Genomic DNA, 18,192 nt, shown 5'->3' on the forward strand with positions numbered 1-18,192 from the left:
GAACACAATGTCATCAGGTTCTATGAGAATGGCGTCGCGCAGCGGTGCAAGAACGTTGCTTATGTAGTCGTCTAACGATTCAGATACGAGTCTTTCTCGGTATCCGAGTCGGTGCTGATTTTGCTGCCATATTTCCTAATCCGAAACCATGAGATAAATACTCGGGGAAAGAATCACGAAGATAAACGTACAGCGCACGCCCTCAAGCCCAGAAACAATGGCGGATTGCTATGCATAGTACTCGACATTGGTGACGTTGCAGCGATCGTACATTCCTGCTTCTCAGGACTTTGTTTACCCTTCATGTCTTCTTTGACCACCAATTGCCCCTCCGTGCGTTTCAGACCAGAATCATGGTTGCTCCTCGGCGACCAGAGCGGATACGGGACATCCCAACAATGCATCCACGCATCACAGCCCCTCTTATTTGAAGCAAGACAGTATTTGCAAGAGAGGCCGTAATACTTCGTGCGCCCTGCGGGATCGTCAATGCAAGCACCAATTGCCCTTGCTTCGCATCGGATGCTATCTTTCCTGCATTTGGAGCACTGTACAAGAAACGATTTGTTATAAGTATCCTATGTCAGATGTTGACTCACTGCAGTGTCAAAAATGGGCGCTCTGAGTGACCAGAGACTCGGAAAGGTGGACTGCGTATGGATGCGCTGTTCTAGCCACGGATATTCAAGAAACAGGAGTTGCTCATATTCCTCGGAAGGCATAGCTCGGGCGCTGAAAATGACATCATCCGGTTCATCCAGAAGTGCTTTTAGCAAAGGGGTGAGGACGTTGGTCCTGTAAGAGGACATTGATTCCGTCATGGTTTGTCCTCGGTATCCAAGTCGCTCTCTGTGCTTTACCCATAATTTCTAAGCATGGTGAAGAGAATCAGAAATGGGTATTATATTAATGTGACGACCAAAAGACGCACATGGCATTGTTCCTTTGGCAGGTAAAGTTTAATATCGCGGATTTTTTTCCTCTGAGGCACGCCAGAGGATGGAAGGCTTCCTCCAGCATTACACGGTATGCGCTCTTCAGTCTAAAATGGGAGGATGCTATCCGTAAGCAGACAACTTCCATGATCAACTTCCGCCTCACGTACGTACTTTAGACTTCCCTGAAGGATGTCGACCGATATCGCTATTACCGATAGGCACATTTGATCCAGAGGCTGACACCTCATGAAATATTGCGCTTGCTAAACAATTGTCTTCAGAAATTTGAACATCAAGTCTACGGTTACGTCGCTGCTGCGATATCTTTTCTGCTGAATGATGCGTTTTATTTGGTTTTTCCGTCTGCAAGGGAATAAGTCTCTCCAAAACGAAGATAACTTAGGTCCACAAACCTTGATCATGTACTCATTCTCGTCGCCTTCTTCGCTTGAGAATGTTCGTAATTCATCGTCTGTATCCTCCTCGCTAGGATATGATTCCGTATCAACATCCGTTAGAGGTGACATATCCCTGTTACTTGGGTTGGAGTCTACTAAATGACTTGAAGGTATCGCCCCTTGCAAGATAAGCAAGATAACACTAGACACACCTTCGACCATAATTGTTCAGGCAGAGTAGCCTGAGATCAGGCTCAGGGGCGAAAGCAACTTTTTGGATGCTACTTGGGTTACATAATTCGGTTGATGGTGGCTCGTCGTGACGCGAGAATTCAATTTGACGTTGTCAGGTCACGTGAAATTCCCTAATCTTATCTTGAATCTTATCGCCAGCCAGTCACATCTCTTCCTTTCTCGAGGTAGGTCAATGCTCCAGAATGGCATTCGGAGCTTGTACGCACGCGTTCATCATCTCTCATTGTATACCAGAACTCGTCACCTGAATACCTACCGCAGAGAAATGGCCACCACAACTGTCCACCGGGAGCGATTCCTGGCAGATAAGTCTGCTCCTTTGTGTGGTATGGACATTAGAAAGTCATTTGATCAGCTCAGGTAAGGGCGCCAGCGAGTATATGCGCCATTTGTGCTCACCATGTAAAGCTCTAAGGAAAAGCTCTACACGCATTACGTGACCGAAGCTTCTTGGGCGGGCGCAAGAATCATCCAGGCTCAGTGGACCCCGCAGGCGACAGGTATGTGATCTGCCGTCTTCCGATGTATGAGATTTCATTTTTCGGGTTTCCAGATCTATATGATCTGCTGATCCTTACGTTCAGCGTAAATGGAAAGCTCGCCGACCTGAATGCCCTTAAGACGTCGTCAGGCCTTTCAGAGGACGATTGGGAGGCCTTGATACAGTACACGGTCCAGGTAAATCGATGATTCTTGTTCAAGGTGTGCTGCTCATGCGTCTTATTAGGTATTGAGCAATCTTGTCAACTACAAGACGTTCGGATTTACGAAGATCATTCCCCGCGTCGACGCAGAAAAGTTTGAGTCAGTGGTCAAAGCCTCTAGCAACGCAGACCAGGCCTCGGCTCTATTCACCAAGGTACTTCATCAATATGCCTCTATGCTGTTGGAAATGACGCTTTCTTAGTTGAAACAACACATATATGCGCTTTCTCCTGAGCCAGCGCTATTCATTGGCAAAAGGAAGGACGGTCACGTATCAAATTACTATCTTGGTGAACCTGTTGGAGATGCTGAGGTCGATGCTATCCAAAGTGTCGCTGAGAAGCTAGGCGTTGATATCCTCAATACTCGGCATGTGCACCGTCTTGTAACACCCGTCTTCTACTGACTTTCCCAAAGCGTGAAGAAGAATGGAGCGGGTGATTACACGCTCTTAGTTGCCTCTGCTAAAACCAGTCCACCCTCCGTGCATGACTTCCAAATCGACTCAACTCCGGCCAAATTGACGATTGAGTATGGCGACTACGCGTCATCTCTAACGAAGGTTGTCGCCGCCCTTCAGGAGGCCAAACAGTATACCGCGAACGATCATCAATCAGCGATGATTGAAGGCTATGTCAAGTCGTGAGTGATGGACTAGGGCAATGGGCGACGCGAATGAACAACACTTGTATAGGTTCAACTCAGGATCAATTCCGGAACACAAAGCTGCGTCAACAGAATGGGTGAAAGATATTGGACCGGTTGTAGAGTCCTACATCGGGGTAATATCTCTCCCTTGGAAGTGTTCTATGGTTCTCAACTCGACTTCAGTTCGTCGAAACCTATGTCGACCCATATGGCGGACGCGCGGAATGGGAGGGTAAGTGCACTAAACAGGCTCTTCCAGAACTTGTGCTTACGGCTGTATAGGTTTCACTGCCATCGTCAACAAGCAGCTGAGTGCGAAGTACGAAGCATTGGTTAACGGTGCTCCTGAGTTGATCAAGAGTCTTCCGTGGGGAACGGACTTCGAGGTTGACGTCTTCAGGAAGCCGGACTTTACTGCGTTGGAAGTCGTATCATTTGCAACAGGAGGTGAGAGACTTACCCATTGAATGATTCCTCGTAAATCACCTGCCTTCAGGTATTCCTGCCGGAATCAATGTATGTCGTTGCCCCGATTTATAGTGCCTGGCCTGACCGATATTATGATAGATACCAGTATGTCGGCACTTCTAACAACACGGACAGGACTTACTCCGGCCATTTAGAACTATTATGAGGTCCGGGAAAGCACAGGGTTTAAGAATGTTTCGCTAGCGGTATATCCTCCCCTCATGATCATCAGTGGCGCAGTCATAGATAAATTTGTTAACAGAATATTTTGGCAGCCAAGGCACCAAGTTCGTTTTTCACCTACAACATAACGGCTCAGCTGACAAGATGAACAGACGAGGAGTTAACTTTCATCCATCCTGATGACGTAGAACTATATAACGCTTGGGATAGTCGCGCGTTTGAACTTCAGGTGGCCAACCACGAACTTTTGGGTCATGGCTCCGGCAAGCTTTTCCAAGAAGGTGTTGATGGGAAACTGAACTTCGATCCCGAAAAGGTCTTCAGCTAGTCATGATACTTTGCGCATTCTGAGATTCCTTGTTTAGGTCATAAACCTTCTGACTGGAAAGCCGATGTGCGTCTACCATCTTGTGCACCTATCATCTCAATTGACTGGTTTATTTAGAACTTCATGGTATAAGCCGGGGCAAACGCCGGATTCTGTTTTAGGCGAAGTGTCGTCGTCAATGGAAGAATGTCGGGCGGAGACCGTAGCGCTTTACTGTGAGTGCATCTGCACTTCTTTATGCATCTCTCACCTTTGGCCTTCCAGTGGTCAGCAACCTCGATATTCTTAAAATTTTTAATGTGAGTGTTTGGAGATTATATCTTTGTTACTATTTTTGAGTGCTGCTTTCAGTACGTCGACAAGCAAGACATTGAAGATATCCAGTACATCACGTTCTTGCTTATGGCCCGCGCTGGTCTGCGGGCACTAGAGTTTTATGATCCAGCCACCAAGAAGCACGGACAGGCACATATGCAGGCCAGGTAAGTGAACCGGCGTCACGTAATAGCAAGTGTTCCGACGCCGTGAAACTTTAGAATGGGCATAACCCAGTACCTGATTCGAGCTGGGATTGCGAGACTTGAATTGATCCAGGATGCCAACGGCGAACTCGAAAACTTATACGTTCGGGTATGTCTTGCGATTTAGTGTCAAGAACCTTTGACTAATTGGTTCCATTAGGTTGACCGGGAGAAAACGTTGTCCAAAGGAAAGGAGGTTGTTGGTCAATTGCTGATCGAACTCCAAGTCCGGAAAAGTACCGCAGACGGCGCCGGCTCCCGAGATTTCTACACAACGCTGACCGAACCAATCTCTGGATGGGAGGGCAAGATCCGAGACATCGTTTTGAAGAAGAAGCTTGTCAGTATTCTTCCATTCATTCTCCTTACTCGTTCTGATGGTAGCATTACCTAGCCCCGAAAAATCTTTGTCCAGCCCAATACATTTGTCGTCAACGGCGAAGTCCAGCTCAAAGTGTATCCTTTGACGGCTGCCGGGGTAATTGAAAGTTTCATTGAGAGACGATTGTGATGTCAGAGCCGATTGACAAACTGAATTGATGAATGATGTAGTAAATGACGTAATCGTAGCTGATAAGATAAGATGCATTCAAATAACAATTCTACCCAAATATTTGTTCAATTCAGTTCCTTTTCTCCCACCGTATCTCGCTTCGCCAGGCGGAAGCAAATCCTTCCTCTTGACCCATCATGTCCTCTTCCTCTTCAACGATATACCCAGCCTCAAAATTGGGAGAATACGTTGTCACGGAGGACATCGCGGAGGGGACGTTTGGCATCGTCAAAAGTGCGTCCAGCGCTCATCATGCTCGTGATGCCTGCCGTACTGATTTTTTGTTCAAGAGGCTACACATACGATCACCGGACACGAAGTGGCGATGAAGTACATATCAAAGGCAGCCGTCCAACGGGAACGAACGAAACCTCGCGTCCGGCGAGAGTTCGAGTACATGAGGGCGCTTAGACATCCACATATCATCAAGCTGTGCGTATGTTCCAGGTTTCTCTTCCTTGCAGCCTAACCTTCTTTCGGTCCAGATACGAAGTTATTTCTACTCCCACAGACATCATTTTTGTTTTAGAATACGCCAAGGGCGAGCTTTTCAATTACATCGTGAAGTACGGCCGGATGCAGGAGCCTCGGGCACGCCTCTTCTTCCAGCAAATCATTTCCGGCATCGAATATTCCCACAGGCTAAAGATCGTCCACAGGGACCTCAAGCCCGAAAACGTGCTGTTAGACGACAATCTCAATGTAAAAATCGCTGACTTTGGCTTGTCGAGCGAGATCAGGGACGGCGACTTTCTCAGTACCAGTTGTGGAAGTCCGAACTATGCAGCACGTTCGTAGTATTCATCTTTTGTCATATCCAGGAAGCTGATATTCTAATGAACAGCCGAGGTCATCCGTGGAGGTGTGTATGCCGGTCCTGAGATCGATGTATGGAGTTGTGGTGTGATTCTTTATGTTATGTTGTGTGGGAGATTACCCTTTGAAGATGAAGACGTTGGCGTTCTCTTCAATAAAATCATCCGTGAGTTTCGACAGGTTTCAGTCTATCTGGACTGATTACGATTATCCTGCTAGAAGGTCAATACTACATGCCACCGTACCTTTCCGACAACGCTAGACGCCTCATCAATTCTATGCTCGCCGTCGATCCCGTGAAACGGATAACCGTGCACGAAATCACTCAGCACCCATTCTTCACAACGGACCTTCCTCGGTACTTGGCTCCATTACCACCTCCACCAGGGCCTGTACTTGGTACGTTGACCTCACTGGTCTCATCGCCGGCGAAACCAATGGATTTTGAAATTGTCGAAGGGTTGGGTAGGATTGATGAAGGCATTGTGGCCGACCTGGCTGCTCGAATGGAAGGCGTGACCAAGAATGCTATATGGGAATGTTTACGAAGGGATGACGGCGTCCAAGGCAATGCTGTCAAGGTTGCATACATGTTGCTGAAGGATAAGCAACAGCTTGGCAAAGATCGTATGTTTCCTGAAGTCTCGCGATATCCTCCTCTTAATCTGGTTCCCCAGTCGCTCTTTTTGCAGAACAAGATCGCGAAGCACAAGAGGCCGTTTTGGACGTGAGCATGATGTTACGATAGCGACTATTTACCGTAACTAACTTTCTACGGTAGCCTCGAAACGTCTTGACACCAAACTCACTATCAGCGAATGGAAACGATTTGGAAGACAATCCATTCGATGAAGCCTTCAGCGCTACTCCTGTATCTGACGATGAAGACGACTCTTATTCTGATGACTCTGATCTTGGATTCTCTCCAACCGATTCTGACGTAGAGGCTTCCGCCAACTTTGCAGTTCTAGACTCTTCATTGCCTCCCAGTGAACATCACCTCGCTACTTATGCTTCTGCAAAGCGTTCTGCAGGGAGAGAGAAAAGGCATCACAGGACCAAATGGCACTTTGGTATACGAAGCCGGAGTCCTCCGATGGAAATCATGCTGGAGATTTACAAGGTCTTGAAGGAGCTGGGAATGGAGTGGAAGGAGAAACAGAGTTTGGGTGGACTAGCTGGGGTCAGAACGATGCCTGGAAAGGGCGGTGTGGGTATTGAGAGGGTGAAAGATCTGGACAGTGGAGGTACAGTGGACCAAAAGGCGGCTGCTGGAATCTACTTCATTGAGACTAGAGCAAGGGCGCACAATGTCGTGGTAAGAACATCAAACGTATTTCCCTTGAGGATGACACTAATGGTAAATCTAGGTCCTAATGAATCTACAGCTGTATATGGTCGACTCCATCAATTTCCTGGTCGATTTTCACCACAAAAAGACGTACAGAGCATCGACCGAGCCTGGTGCAGGGAAGTTTGACATGGAACCTGTTACAGCCCCAGGGTCTGGAAGCAGGCTGGTGAAGGAAGATGACGTCGTTGTCTCTCCTTACGTTTTCATGGACGTTGCATGCAGGATAATATTGGTGCTCGCAGGCGGCGGCTCCGACTAGACCTGTTTGTATTATTTATTGTATTGCTTCATGTCTTGTATCGTAATGTTTCTTTGCTTTGTTACTGTAGCAGTTTTGTTCAGATACCTACCAACATTCGCTATACACTATAGAGGGGTGTCCCTCCGACTCGCCATGCATTCGTACATCCAGATTTCCTAGAGATTTTTGTAGGTTCCCCATTGAGGTATTATGTAGATAAATCTCCGTGTCAATTGACAGCGTCATAAAGAAGACCTTGTGCAGGGCTAAAGCCTAACCTTTAACGAATCGGCGCTAGAACGTAAGTTTGAACTTGGGTGTCTGTGGGGCCGCTATCCAAAAACGCGTCCATCAGAAGGGACCTGGACCTGAATGCAAATAAATTAAAACGCCCGGAATAGTCACCCTTGGCTCACCAGCTCGGGAATTCACCTCAGGGGGATTACTGCCTCGAGGCCAGGTTCCCAAGTCACGGTTTCAAGATGATCCACTGACCGGATATTTCAGTGTGATGTGACGGGTCATGTTTACCAGGCAACAGGGCTAGCATGTCGATGTATGGAGGTACCAATTCGAAACGAAGCAGAAACGTTTGCCAAACGAGTAATGCCTGGGGTAGACATAGTGACAGCTTTATTCAATGAAAGGCCTTGAATTTGAGGCTTAGCTTGACCTTCTTAATAGATATGAAAGTGAAAGGGAGGTACAGAGCCTGGACAAATTGAACGTTTCGGCAAATTATAGATCGCAAGTACAAAAGAAAGCGGTGTCGGCATTTGCCGTCCACGCCTTGGCTCCGGACTCATGTCCACCGTCGAACAGCCGCACTTGGTTTCCCTGGTTCTACAATCTAAAAAGGCTTTGCAGCATGGTGAACAGCTCTGTCATGGTGCAAACGATCTCTCAAATGCCACGGCGCAATGTGCTGTGGACATCTTTGCCCTGGATGCCAAAATTAAATGGATAACTGACGCTGTGGTAGAGCAACTCAAGGTGTTACTATCGACTCATATTGCAGTGGAATTATGGCTTAACGGCTGTGGAATCTATCTAGCTGGCAGCGAGCGTAGCGAAGAGTATAGAGGAAAGACGTTTAAGGCTGAGCAAGGAAGTGCAGGTGTGTGGTCAGTCGTGTCTTCCATTAGTCAGACACTAATTTTGAGTTAGGAATGGGACCAATCACGCATCAAACGCTCTAATGCTCTTGACAGCGTTCTGGAATCCTTGGGATCTCAGCGTGTACCGCCAGAACTTTACGAAATGTCTAGAGGATCGTCAATATTCGGTAGTCAACATTCAGAGGAGGAGAAGCCTCCGTCGCCCCAGCGTAGTCCATCTGCTACCGTCAGGATCCCTAATAAGCCGCTAGCAGATAGGACGTCGTGGAAGACTTTGCGTGATTTCGTGGACGACCGGGCTATTGATGAAATCATGGATACACTGGAGAATGAACGAACTGTGTTAGACGTACGTACCATCTATGTTCCGTGCCTTTCCCCTCTCATTGTGTCCAGGATATCTTAGGAAAGACAGATGAATTTCCTGAGGTGCTAACAAGTACGATAACGAGTATACGAAACTCGCTACCTGATGAGGTTCCTCCGACTGCGATTGAGAGTCATCTAAATTCGCAAGATGAAACTATCCACGCCATGGCGGCGCTCTTGGTGAGTCTTACCGGACATTACGATCAAATGGCGAGGGCCTTGAAGGACAGCGAGGCTGGGGAGGCGTTTAGTGATGGGGACCTGCAGGGTGTGTTGCGTTCCATAGCGTGACGCCTCTGTTAACGTCTTCTATAGAGATGAATCGTGACACGGAAGAACTGCCTGCTATCATGGCTGATCTGGAGCATTACATAGCTTCCGTCAAGACTGTCTAGTAAGCTCATATCTTCTTGGACGTGCATACTCATCAATGTTAATGTCTCCAGTGACACTTTTGTCGGCTTCAAGTCGTCTTCACAGGTCCAACTCGATAATCTTCACGATATTCTAGATGATCTTGACGAACTAGGAGATATCATGACAGAAATGCTCGAAACGCAGGATTCCGTCGAGGCCGAATGTGAAGAGAAGTTGTCGGAACTCCACCAGCAACTTTTCACTATTGAAAATCTGCATGAAAGATTTGTATTGTATCGAACAGCGTTCGGAAAGCTTATCCTTGAAATCGAACGACGAAGAGTGTACTCGGAGGCAGCCGAAAACATCGCGCGAGGGATGAATGCCCAACTGGAAGCTATGACTGATGGTAAGATACTATGCAATCACTTCTATCCAACGTCTCCTAACTGGTTCTCATAGAAGAGAGACTAGTTCGAGAACGTTTCAATGTGGAGCACGGTGCGCACCTACCTGAGGATATATGCCTGTTTATCGGCAATCCACCTACGCAATGGGAAGTTGTTCCCAGAGACGGGGAGATCACAGAAGTGGTGCCAGAGATTGAGCGAGACTTCTTACAGTCCTTAAACATTAACTGATAGTCTTGTGGTATTAAGTGCTCTTGTTGAAATATTTTTTCAAGATTACAAGCATGAAGGACATCGTTGTCTCAGTCTCGTTCACCCGTACCACCACCATCTATTTTTTCAATTTTTGAACCCAATCATGTCCGCGATATTCACCCTTCACATTCCAATTGAAATTAACTCTCAGATCTGTCCTCCAAATTTTGTATACTCTGTGGATTGTCAGGCGACAGACCACTTCGTTTTCAAACAAGTTCCAGAGTTATCAGGCTCTGCAAAAACCGGGCTAACTCAGCATCTGACGGCCACCGACATCATACAGATCGATGAATGTACCACCATTTACCGTGCAGTATCTCAAGACCAAGGAAACTTTGTGCTCAAATTCGTGCTCTGGAAAGGCGAGCCTGTAGAAATAATCCTAGCGGGTATGGAAGCACACGAGGGATCAGGGCACGAATACGGGATTGACGCAGTACATGAGCAGTGAGTACGTAGTCAATCGAGTAAAGAAGAGGAAAGCGTAGCTACGAAAATTTACCGGTACGTACACGTGACTGATTACCAATAAACACGCGAGCCACGAGCTCGATATCCAACAGAGCCGATGAACGACCTGGAGAACGAGGCACGCAACTACGACACCCTTTCCGTTCTGCAGGGCGCGGTTATTCCTAAATTCTACGGCTGCTTCAGGACGGAAACAGAAGCTAGATATATACGGAACACGAGGAGAATGGTGACATGCATTGTACTGGAGGATTGTGGTGAACACCTCAAGGTTGACCGTCTCAGGGACCTTGATGATGATTCACTGTGAGTACCTCCAAGACACTGGATGCCCGCTACTTTGATTTATAATCTGCATCAGATTCTACGTGTTCCAGCAGCTCGGCAAAATGCACATGGAATGTCAGGCCCATCCCAACGATCTCTCTCCTCATAACATTGTCGAGCGCGAGGTCGATGGCAAGGTCGAATACCGTTTTGTGGACTTGCACGACATCGAATATCATGAATGTCACTTCGAAGGGCAATGGGATGATGAGGAGGGTAGAATGCCCGAAGGCGGCATTGGCTGCGATCTTCTTACCTCTGCTGCCGATGATGCGTTTTTCTGGACTAAGATCAGTGAGTTTCTTGCCAGATCTGCTCGCACTGTTTGTTTCGCCTTCACCTATTATCATTGATAGTCACAATTCCGTCCACGTATATCGGTGCCCTTCCTTACGATCCCGAAGGTCTGCCACCGCAATTTTTCATCGACAAAGCGATACCGCGCAACGCCCGTCCTGCTGTCGGACATAGTATGCTGTGTCACATCTTCGTGGACTTCTTCACCAGGGTATATGAGGAACATCAACAGCAAATCGAGGAAGGCGGGGAATCTCTGTCAAGCGAAGATGTCGATGCCAGTTGGCATAAGGCCGTGGATAAGTATCGGCAGTTATGGTTGGAGGAGGGTCTACCTACGACAGCAACAGAGGCAGCCAATTTTTTACCCGCCGAGGTCAGGGAGTATATATTTCCTGGTGGTTTCTAATTATAGTTGTCTCCCTTATAATACATAGCGTTCGGTCGAACCTTGTGAGCTATGGATTAGCGATAAAATCAATGTGACCTTGGATTGTTCTCACATGAGGGATCCGTCGAGCATCTCTATCTGATAGCAAAGTCTCGGTCCCTACTCCTAAGTGCGACGCCGGCCGAACGGGATTGTCCTCTTGCGACCACTTATCAGCAGACCACTCAGCGAGAATGACACCAAAGAAACTCCCAGCGCCAAAGATCGACACCACGGCGCCGGAGATGTCATCTTGGGATGCTCAGCCAAAATTTATTAGCGAGTTGGAGGGGAGACGCGCCTGTGTATCGTGCAAAGTAGTCTCCGAAGGTGTCGTGTGAGATGGTCGTCGATATGATGCCGGAGTCTATAAGTAGTAGTGACCCGATAGCAGCGAGGAGAGCACAGTTGAAGGTGTACCAAGTAAACCTGGCTTCTGATCGTTCAACACCGTCTTCGTCATTACAAAGGAGGCTCGTGTCAGAGATATGCAACGTCATCTCATTTTTGTAGTTCAATTTTGTTCGTGCGATTGACTCTGATGTTTTGTCACGAGAACATTCCGGTCCGTCCAAACCGCTAGGTTTCGGGGAATCGTGATCACTTTCCTCGACCACGAGAGCAGAACATGAATTGATGAGAACGCTAAAGCCAGCGAGCCGCCAAATCAGACCTCATCTAGCCCGTTAGATTGATGGTTTCGTCGAATATAGCTCAGTTGGAAACCAAACATGAACAACCGCATAGAAGAATCGAGAGTTGGATGGGTGGACGGAAACCCTAACGTCCTGAATTCTTGTCCTTAAAAACGGGCGAGGATACGGCTTTGATTCTTGGAATTGATTACTCGCAATAGCGAAGGAAGGTTGTCAGCCTGTATTTGTCTGACCTATTTAGACAGATGTATAGTAGTGCTCGAACATTCAGAGACAATCGAATAACCTACACGCCAATCCGAAGCACCTCTAAGTTGGGCTCATGGATCGACTAGCACTTTTGCTGCTCATCTCATCGTAATCACTACCTTCTGCACACAGTTCTGCGTGGCCCATCTTCACCAGTTTCGCATCAAAGTCTCGTCTTCGGTATCCCGAGACGATTCGCTCCAAAAGTTCTGAGGTCGACACTCCGGGGGTCCTTCGGGTAGGAATAAACTTGCCTGGAGCCATGTTGTCAATCAAAAGCATATTGATAAGTCGTGAGACCTACCCTGGCTCTTCACAAAGGAATATACGTCTTCATGTCCTTCAGCGACGTATGGGTCTTCATCGTGGGCAATGTAATCGATTTGATACTTGTCTAAAAATTCTTGATCGATGATCCAGGGTGCCTCGGGTACGACTTCATCAACCCATCGACAGTGTCTTGCTGCTTCTATGCTACAGCCGACGCACGTTTGAGGGAAATGAAAACTGATCAAACGTGTCATTCTCACCGTTCGGCGTGTACCATGATACTGCGAGCTTTGTGAGCCTTGACGAGTTCGTCAGAGCAAACTCCTACGAGTAAATAGACGGATGGGAAAGCTAGTTTAGCCTGGCGGAGTTGGAGCGCATGGCTGATGACACCCTTCCTTAATATCAACAGTGCTATAAGAACAGACAATTTGGACGCACCCAAAGTGAAAAAGATCATAGACACCTGTGTTCACGCTGTCAGGATGAGACATAGATAGAAAGAAGCTGACAGACCATCGGCATAGATGCGGACAGGTCTATCGACGGGAGGTTTATTGATTTTATACTTTCGCCACGTCTCACCATCGACTGCCTTTTGGACGAAAGCCTGGATGTCTTCCCCTGTCAAGGCCGCTGGATTGAAAGCTTCCTGGGATGCTGCGGGTACTGGGGGCTCTTCCGGGACCTGCAAAGGTATGGAGGGACTAGTTATGAAGACTGGCGAAGCGATATCAGCCCTGTGCGTTCGTGACACCAATGCTGGATCTGTAGTTCCAGCATGAAGGTCCGCAGGATGTGGAAAAGCAGGGGTAATTGGAGTATTCAGGGTAGAAGTAGACGAGGCGTGGTGATGATGGGATGTCTTTGACGAGGAAACGATATCTGGACCTGCTGTTGTACTGGATTCTATGTCGCCATCGTAGGTTGGGGAATCGACGCCGTCCGAGTCGGATAGGAAGCTGGAAGCCAAATGGTGCTTGGCACGAGCAACTGACCCCTTGGAGGTACTGTTTAATTTTGCAGAATTTGGAAAGCGAGAGGGTGTCGGTAGAGATATAGCTGAAGCGCCGTCATCCGTCAACGGATCATTGTCTTCTTCAGACCTGAATTTCTGGATTTGAGCCTTAATCAGATACTTCAGGTATAATGGCTGTACGCACGCATCGTATGCTGGTGAATCGACAACCTTTGGATACTTTGCTATCGATTTTTTTCCGTGAAGGGCCTTTTTGTGGGCGCCTTGGATGGATGTGGAATCGGCAACTGGGGGCTCCATGGGGGTTGCTCGTCAAGATCAGGGATCGGCAGAAGTCTCGAATTCCGCGAGATCACGTGTGGATGACGACTTTCGATCGGAACCGCAATGGCGGACGCAAAGATAGCAAACGCAAGGTCGAACGGGTTCTGGCTTTTTGGCATCCTTGGCGTCGCTTTCTTTGCTTGGAATTACCCATATACACGTCGTTTGGTCGTCTGTTCACCTACCAGAAGTATATATACAGTTGACGAGGCTTATCCAAGGGTGGAATGCATATCTGTCGTCGGTTCACAGATAACAGAGACCGGAAACTTCTGTGAGTGATTGAAAGGTCGTACGGTGCTATGTTAAATGGTACTTGTTTAGCTGACTTGACCAATACAAACACACTGATACCACTTACTCTTGTACCTTATATCCCGACTTGGATTCCCGGGTTTCTCCAATGGTCCCTTGAAGTCATTACTATACCACCAACCTCTGTTGTCGTTCCAGGACTTGCAGGTACGGTCTCTTCCATACAGTATAATGCTTCCCAGGCCATGAGTTCCATCGACAGATTCGCACGCGCATGTCATCCAGAATGGCTTCAAGATGCAGCTAGAGTTAGAGAAAGCCAAGTCTGTCTCCGGTGAGCACGTTTTGTCAAGGTGGCGTTAACGAGATTTATTTATCAAAATAACAGATGTCATAGATCTTATCAAGACGTACATTCTGTCCCATCCTGACGTAGAACGTGATCCAACACGTTGGATCCAAGGGATGGGATGGGATCAAACGAAATGGCCTGGCGGGGAATTTCCCACTGCAGTAAGAACCTCTTTCTTAGCTTCCAAATGACCATTCCGAAACTTGATACTTCCAGGAAGACCTATCCAAAGACCCACTCCTCTCAGGTAGACCTATTGCCTTGTATAGAGTCGACGTTCATGCCACATGGGTTTCTACCCGCGTCCTCGAGCTTATCGGTGACGATATGCCGTCAGAAGTAGAGGGCGGAATCATCGTTCGCGATTCCGAAGGACGGCCCACTGGTACGCACTTGCAACAAGATACCGCACCATTCTGACTCCTGTTAGGCGTGTTTTTGGACAACGCAATGTCAATTGTCCCCCATCCCAAATTTAGTGAAGCCGAACTGTCTAATTTCTTCGATATCACGATGAAGATGGCGTTGCAGTATGGTTTAACGTCTGTTCACGACGCAGCTGCTGAGCCCGAAGTCATCGAATTCCTGATGAAGTAAGTCCCTACCTCACTTGAGGTGGCGTTTTTGACATAAATTCGAGGCAAGCCGAAACGGGAACTCTTCCGGTAAGTGAAGCATCATTTAAGAAGCCGAGATTATTTCACATTTCATTAGATTCGACTTTATCTCATGGGAAGCGTGTCTTCGGATGAATACTGGGGCCCTCAGCTTCCTAGACTGATAAATTATGGGAAGGATGGCAGACTGAACCTGAGGAGCGTGAAGCTCTTTACTGATGGTGCGAACTCACCATCCGTGTTGTGGCAAGGCATTTATCCTTGCTTGAAGGAGCTTTGGGCTCTTGGGGCGCTGCCCTTCTGGCACCCTACTCCGACAAACCAGAAACCAGCGGTATCATGCGGATACAACAAGAGACACTATCGAAGCTTGTTCATCAATTTCATCGAGATGACTGGCAAGTGGTTCGTACTCTTTCTTTTTCTTTTTCCCTTCTTTCTGCTTATCACATTTGAAGAATATTCACTGCATTGGCGACAAGGCCAACAACGTTGTCTTAGACGTCTTAGAAGATGTCATTTTGGAACGAAACGGGTCCCGAAAAGCAGATATAACGAAATGGAGACCTCGAATTGAACACTCTCAAATTCTGACCCTCAACGATATCGAGAGAGTCGGCAGACTCGGTGGTGCGTGTCTGAGTCCTGTTACATGCATAATCGCCCCCGAACAACGGATTGCCTAGTCATCCCTAGCGTCCAGCCGACCCATGCGTGAGTTTTATTCTTTATGTCTAAGTCCATCTCTCAAACAGGGATTATAGGACAAGCGATATGTGGTACGCAGAGAAACGCTTGGTATACTTATCCCCATTATCTGTTTTCTCAAAAACCTCAAAATAATGCTGCAGGGTCCTGATAGGATGAAGGGTGCATATGCCTATCAGTCTCTACTGAAGTGAGTTTCAGTCTACCTCTACCTCGCCTATCCTATACCCGACTATCACAGAGCCTCTCCCGGAAACGTCCTCCCTCTCGGGTCCGACTTTCCGGTCGAAGGCGTAAATCCACTGCTAGGTTTCTACGCTGCCGTATCCCGACTCTCTGTAGATGGGACATCTCCTCACGGTCCCGACGGATGGTACGCTCTTCGCCTCGCTCTCACCTAACGATACTGAAATCCACGATACTGCAGGTACCCTGAACAGAAACTGACGCGCGCGCAAGCCTTGAAAGGCATGACGCTGGACGCGGCTTATGCGTCTTTTGCTGAAACCGACTTGGGCTCCCTGGTACCCGGTAAGAAGGCAGATTTCGTGGTTTTGGATCGAGACATCATGTCAATCCCGGTTGGAGAGATATTGGAAGCTAAAGTGACTGCCACAGTGATAGATGGCAAGGTTGCTTATGGCGCCTTATGAGACCTACGGTATTTCTGGGTGCTCAATTGACACTGACGTGCGGCTCCTCATTCATAGACATGCTGTACATCGTTGCACACTATAGAGAAGCGGAAAATTTGTCGTTCCGAAGGTATTGAATAGCAGACCTCAAGGTGAAGAATGTCATGTGAGTCCAAGAATTCTCCTTTCTCTCAAAATCTGAAAGGGATCCACATCCGATGAACACGTATCTCGTCGAACAAGGGATTAGCATAGTAAAAACCGAGCGCAACGATACTGCATGACCTGCCCGCACTCTACTTCTTTAGTTGTGATCCGAGCAATCCAGAGTATAAAAGCCCCCCGACTTGCTCAAGCTGCAACAACCAACCATAAACTTCAAACTTAGTCACCTCGTCTCAATTTTGTTGGCTGCCACTGTTTTGGTGTGTGCAGACGGCAGAAGTATACCTGAATCCCCAGGTAAGCAGTCGCTTTGTGATTACTGACATGCGTGTCTGACTCGGCATAGATGTAGAAGTTGGATGCAAACAGGTAGGCAAGAATGTTTGGTGTCCAGGGGTATGTGCTATGAATCTTGTAGTTGAATGCGAACTCACAACCATGACTAACCCAAAACTTAGACAGACTAGAAGACTACAACGGTGGTTAAAACCGCAGTCAACGTCTCTTGTGAAGTCCATTCTGTATAAGCTACATGTCATTAAGAAGAACGTCCAACGAATAAACATCGCATCACCACCAGCTTCGTTTAGATTCAGACTTTGTCCCAAAATCCGAGTAGGGAAACCTCTGTATAACAGCCGGACCACCCTCTCCACACTCCCACTCTTCATCATCAAGGTACCGCTCAATAGCGCGCGCTTCCACACTGGTCGCAGGCTGCTTCAATTTAGAATCATCTAAATCTACTTCATCTGCGAGAGCAACGTAAGCCTTCGCCACCCTCCAATCGACTTCTTTCGTCAGTACCTGCAATCGTTTTTCAGCACGCTCTATTTCGCGGCGTCCCGTGGGCTCAGAATCGGATGGTTTGAGCTTCGGGTGGGAAGACGGAGGTAGGAGGAGGAATTCGCGGGTATGTAGAAGGTGGGGTGTTATGGAGAGCGTACTGGGTGGGAGGTTGTTCAACCGGCAGAGCTCACGGCCCTATAAACAGTAAGTAGATTGTCTCTTTAACTTTTATGGAAACAGAATGTACACATACATCGACACCAAAGCGCAGAGCAATTCCTTGAAGGGTGTCTGTACGCTTGATATAATACTTCGGAGGGCCCGAAGTAGAGGATATCTCAGCAGAGGAAGGTTTATCAATATCGCTTTCAAGTGGGGCAGCCTCCGAGCCAGAAGATTTGGTATACGCTGGCGGAGGCATTTCGTCGTCCTCATCATCGTCACCAACGACGAACATATCTTCGTCTCTGACAGCTCCATCCAAATTCGTAGTTGCAAGTTCAAGTTTGTTGCGGCCCATACGTGCACCGATAACGCCTACACCGCCGAGACATGCAAGGCAAGGATTGTACCTGCTCAGCCGAGGATTCAGAGCAATGCAATTCGGACATATGGGTCGTTGGCAGCATTCTGTAATAAATAATTTGGATCCTGAGAGCTTCTGAGGTGGTAGAGAAGAAGAACAAGCAAGGCAGAGATCAGTCATGGTGGTAGAAGGCGGAGCGCGATTTCGGAGCCAGATCGCTTG

The 18,192-nt window shown here is 47.7% G+C and overlaps 9 protein-coding genes across 9 annotated transcripts; 5 read left to right on the forward strand and 4 right to left on the reverse strand.

Moving 5' to 3' along the window:
* Window positions 1–491: 491 nt before the first annotated feature.
* Window positions 492–1,354, reverse strand: EV420DRAFT_1161284 (uncharacterized protein). The gene is made up of 4 exons (XM_060466151.1): window positions 1,352–1,354; window positions 1,106–1,301; window positions 932–1,042; window positions 492–869 (listed from the first exon to the last, which is right to left on the reverse strand). The coding sequence occupies exons 2-4, from the start codon at window positions 1,184–1,186 to the stop codon at window positions 579–581; spliced, it is 483 nt and encodes a 160-aa protein (XP_060334684.1). The 5' UTR covers window positions 1,187–1,301; window positions 1,352–1,354; the 3' UTR covers window positions 492–578.
* EV420DRAFT_1161261 (uncharacterized protein) lies at window positions 1,009–1,632 on the reverse strand. Its single transcript, XM_060466150.1, has 2 exons — window positions 1,110–1,632; window positions 1,009–1,042 (listed from the first exon to the last, which is right to left on the reverse strand). Exon 1 carries the CDS (start codon window positions 1,556–1,558, stop codon window positions 1,202–1,204), a length of 357 nt encoding a protein of 118 aa, XP_060334685.1. The 5' UTR covers window positions 1,559–1,632; the 3' UTR covers window positions 1,009–1,042; window positions 1,110–1,201.
* Window positions 1,633–1,649: 17 nt separating this feature from the next.
* On the forward strand, window positions 1,650–5,064 carry EV420DRAFT_1523305 (aflatoxin-detoxifizyme). Its single transcript, XM_060472291.1, has 21 exons — window positions 1,650–1,951; window positions 2,000–2,091; window positions 2,145–2,269; window positions 2,319–2,450; window positions 2,499–2,665; window positions 2,714–2,938; window positions 2,991–3,078; window positions 3,128–3,176; window positions 3,227–3,391; window positions 3,441–3,460; window positions 3,512–3,517; window positions 3,568–3,618; window positions 3,675–3,699; window positions 3,748–3,911; window positions 3,961–3,989; window positions 4,041–4,138; window positions 4,188–4,222; window positions 4,275–4,405; window positions 4,460–4,553; window positions 4,605–4,784; window positions 4,839–5,064. Exons 1-21 carry the CDS (start codon window positions 1,764–1,766, stop codon window positions 4,953–4,955), a joined length of 2,181 nt encoding a protein of 726 aa, XP_060334686.1. The 5' UTR covers window positions 1,650–1,763; the 3' UTR covers window positions 4,956–5,064.
* EV420DRAFT_1732876 (CAMK/CAMKL/AMPK protein kinase) lies at window positions 5,012–7,426 on the forward strand (the record flags this gene model as incomplete). The annotated part of the gene is made up of 8 exons (XM_060479945.1): window positions 5,012–5,231; window positions 5,288–5,429; window positions 5,483–5,787; window positions 5,842–5,979; window positions 6,033–6,440; window positions 6,491–6,540; window positions 6,595–7,131; window positions 7,184–7,426. Exons 1-8 carry the CDS (start codon window positions 5,135–5,137, stop codon window positions 7,424–7,426), a joined length of 1,920 nt encoding a protein of 639 aa, XP_060334687.1. The 5' UTR covers window positions 5,012–5,134.
* A 709-nt stretch (window positions 7,427–8,135) lies between these two features.
* Window positions 8,136–10,367, forward strand: EV420DRAFT_1745682 (autophagy-related protein 17). The gene is made up of 7 exons (XM_060480144.1): window positions 8,136–8,401; window positions 8,463–8,525; window positions 8,576–8,875; window positions 8,923–9,163; window positions 9,211–9,289; window positions 9,342–9,661; window positions 9,715–10,367. The coding sequence occupies exons 1-7, from the start codon at window positions 8,213–8,215 to the stop codon at window positions 9,891–9,893; spliced, it is 1,371 nt and encodes a 456-aa protein (XP_060334688.1). The 5' UTR covers window positions 8,136–8,212; the 3' UTR covers window positions 9,894–10,367.
* On the forward strand, window positions 10,021–11,424 carry EV420DRAFT_1639377 (uncharacterized protein; the record flags this gene model as incomplete). The annotated part of the gene is made up of 5 exons (XM_060476962.1): window positions 10,021–10,356; window positions 10,409–10,424; window positions 10,484–10,697; window positions 10,753–11,012; window positions 11,075–11,424. The coding sequence occupies 5 exons, from the start codon at window positions 10,021–10,023 to the stop codon at window positions 11,422–11,424; spliced, it is 1,176 nt and encodes a 391-aa protein (XP_060334689.1).
* A 986-nt stretch (window positions 11,425–12,410) lies between these two features.
* EV420DRAFT_1264925 (cholinephosphate cytidylyltransferase) lies at window positions 12,411–13,899 on the reverse strand (the record flags this gene model as incomplete). The annotated part of the gene is made up of 6 exons (XM_060467249.1): window positions 12,411–12,604; window positions 12,655–12,824; window positions 12,881–13,003; window positions 13,062–13,086; window positions 13,137–13,726; window positions 13,784–13,899. The coding sequence occupies 6 exons, from the start codon at window positions 13,897–13,899 to the stop codon at window positions 12,411–12,413; spliced, it is 1,218 nt and encodes a 405-aa protein (XP_060334690.1).
* Window positions 13,900–13,986: 87 nt separating this feature from the next.
* EV420DRAFT_1639379 (amidohydrolase family-domain-containing protein) lies at window positions 13,987–16,508 on the forward strand (the record flags this gene model as incomplete). Its single annotated transcript, XM_060476963.1, has 15 exons — window positions 13,987–14,197; window positions 14,248–14,385; window positions 14,441–14,512; window positions 14,567–14,691; window positions 14,747–14,915; window positions 14,961–15,123; window positions 15,171–15,195; window positions 15,245–15,368; window positions 15,419–15,552; window positions 15,606–15,777; window positions 15,834–15,861; window positions 15,912–15,945; window positions 15,999–16,045; window positions 16,097–16,228; window positions 16,283–16,508. The coding sequence occupies 15 exons, from the start codon at window positions 13,987–13,989 to the stop codon at window positions 16,506–16,508; spliced, it is 1,800 nt and encodes a 599-aa protein (XP_060334691.1).
* A 450-nt stretch (window positions 16,509–16,958) lies between these two features.
* On the reverse strand, window positions 16,959–18,192 carry EV420DRAFT_1161757 (uncharacterized protein). The gene is made up of 3 exons (XM_060466152.1): window positions 17,698–18,192; window positions 17,233–17,639; window positions 16,959–17,174 (listed from the first exon to the last, which is right to left on the reverse strand). Coding segments are annotated over exons 1-3 (861 nt in total). The 5' UTR covers window positions 18,151–18,192; the 3' UTR covers window positions 16,959–17,173.

Source organism: Desarmillaria tabescens (assembly GCF_030435595.1).
Source record: "Desarmillaria tabescens strain CCBAS 213 chromosome Unknown EV420scaffold_8, whole genome shotgun sequence".
Taxonomy (NCBI): domain Eukaryota; kingdom Fungi; phylum Basidiomycota; class Agaricomycetes; order Agaricales; family Physalacriaceae; genus Desarmillaria; species Desarmillaria tabescens.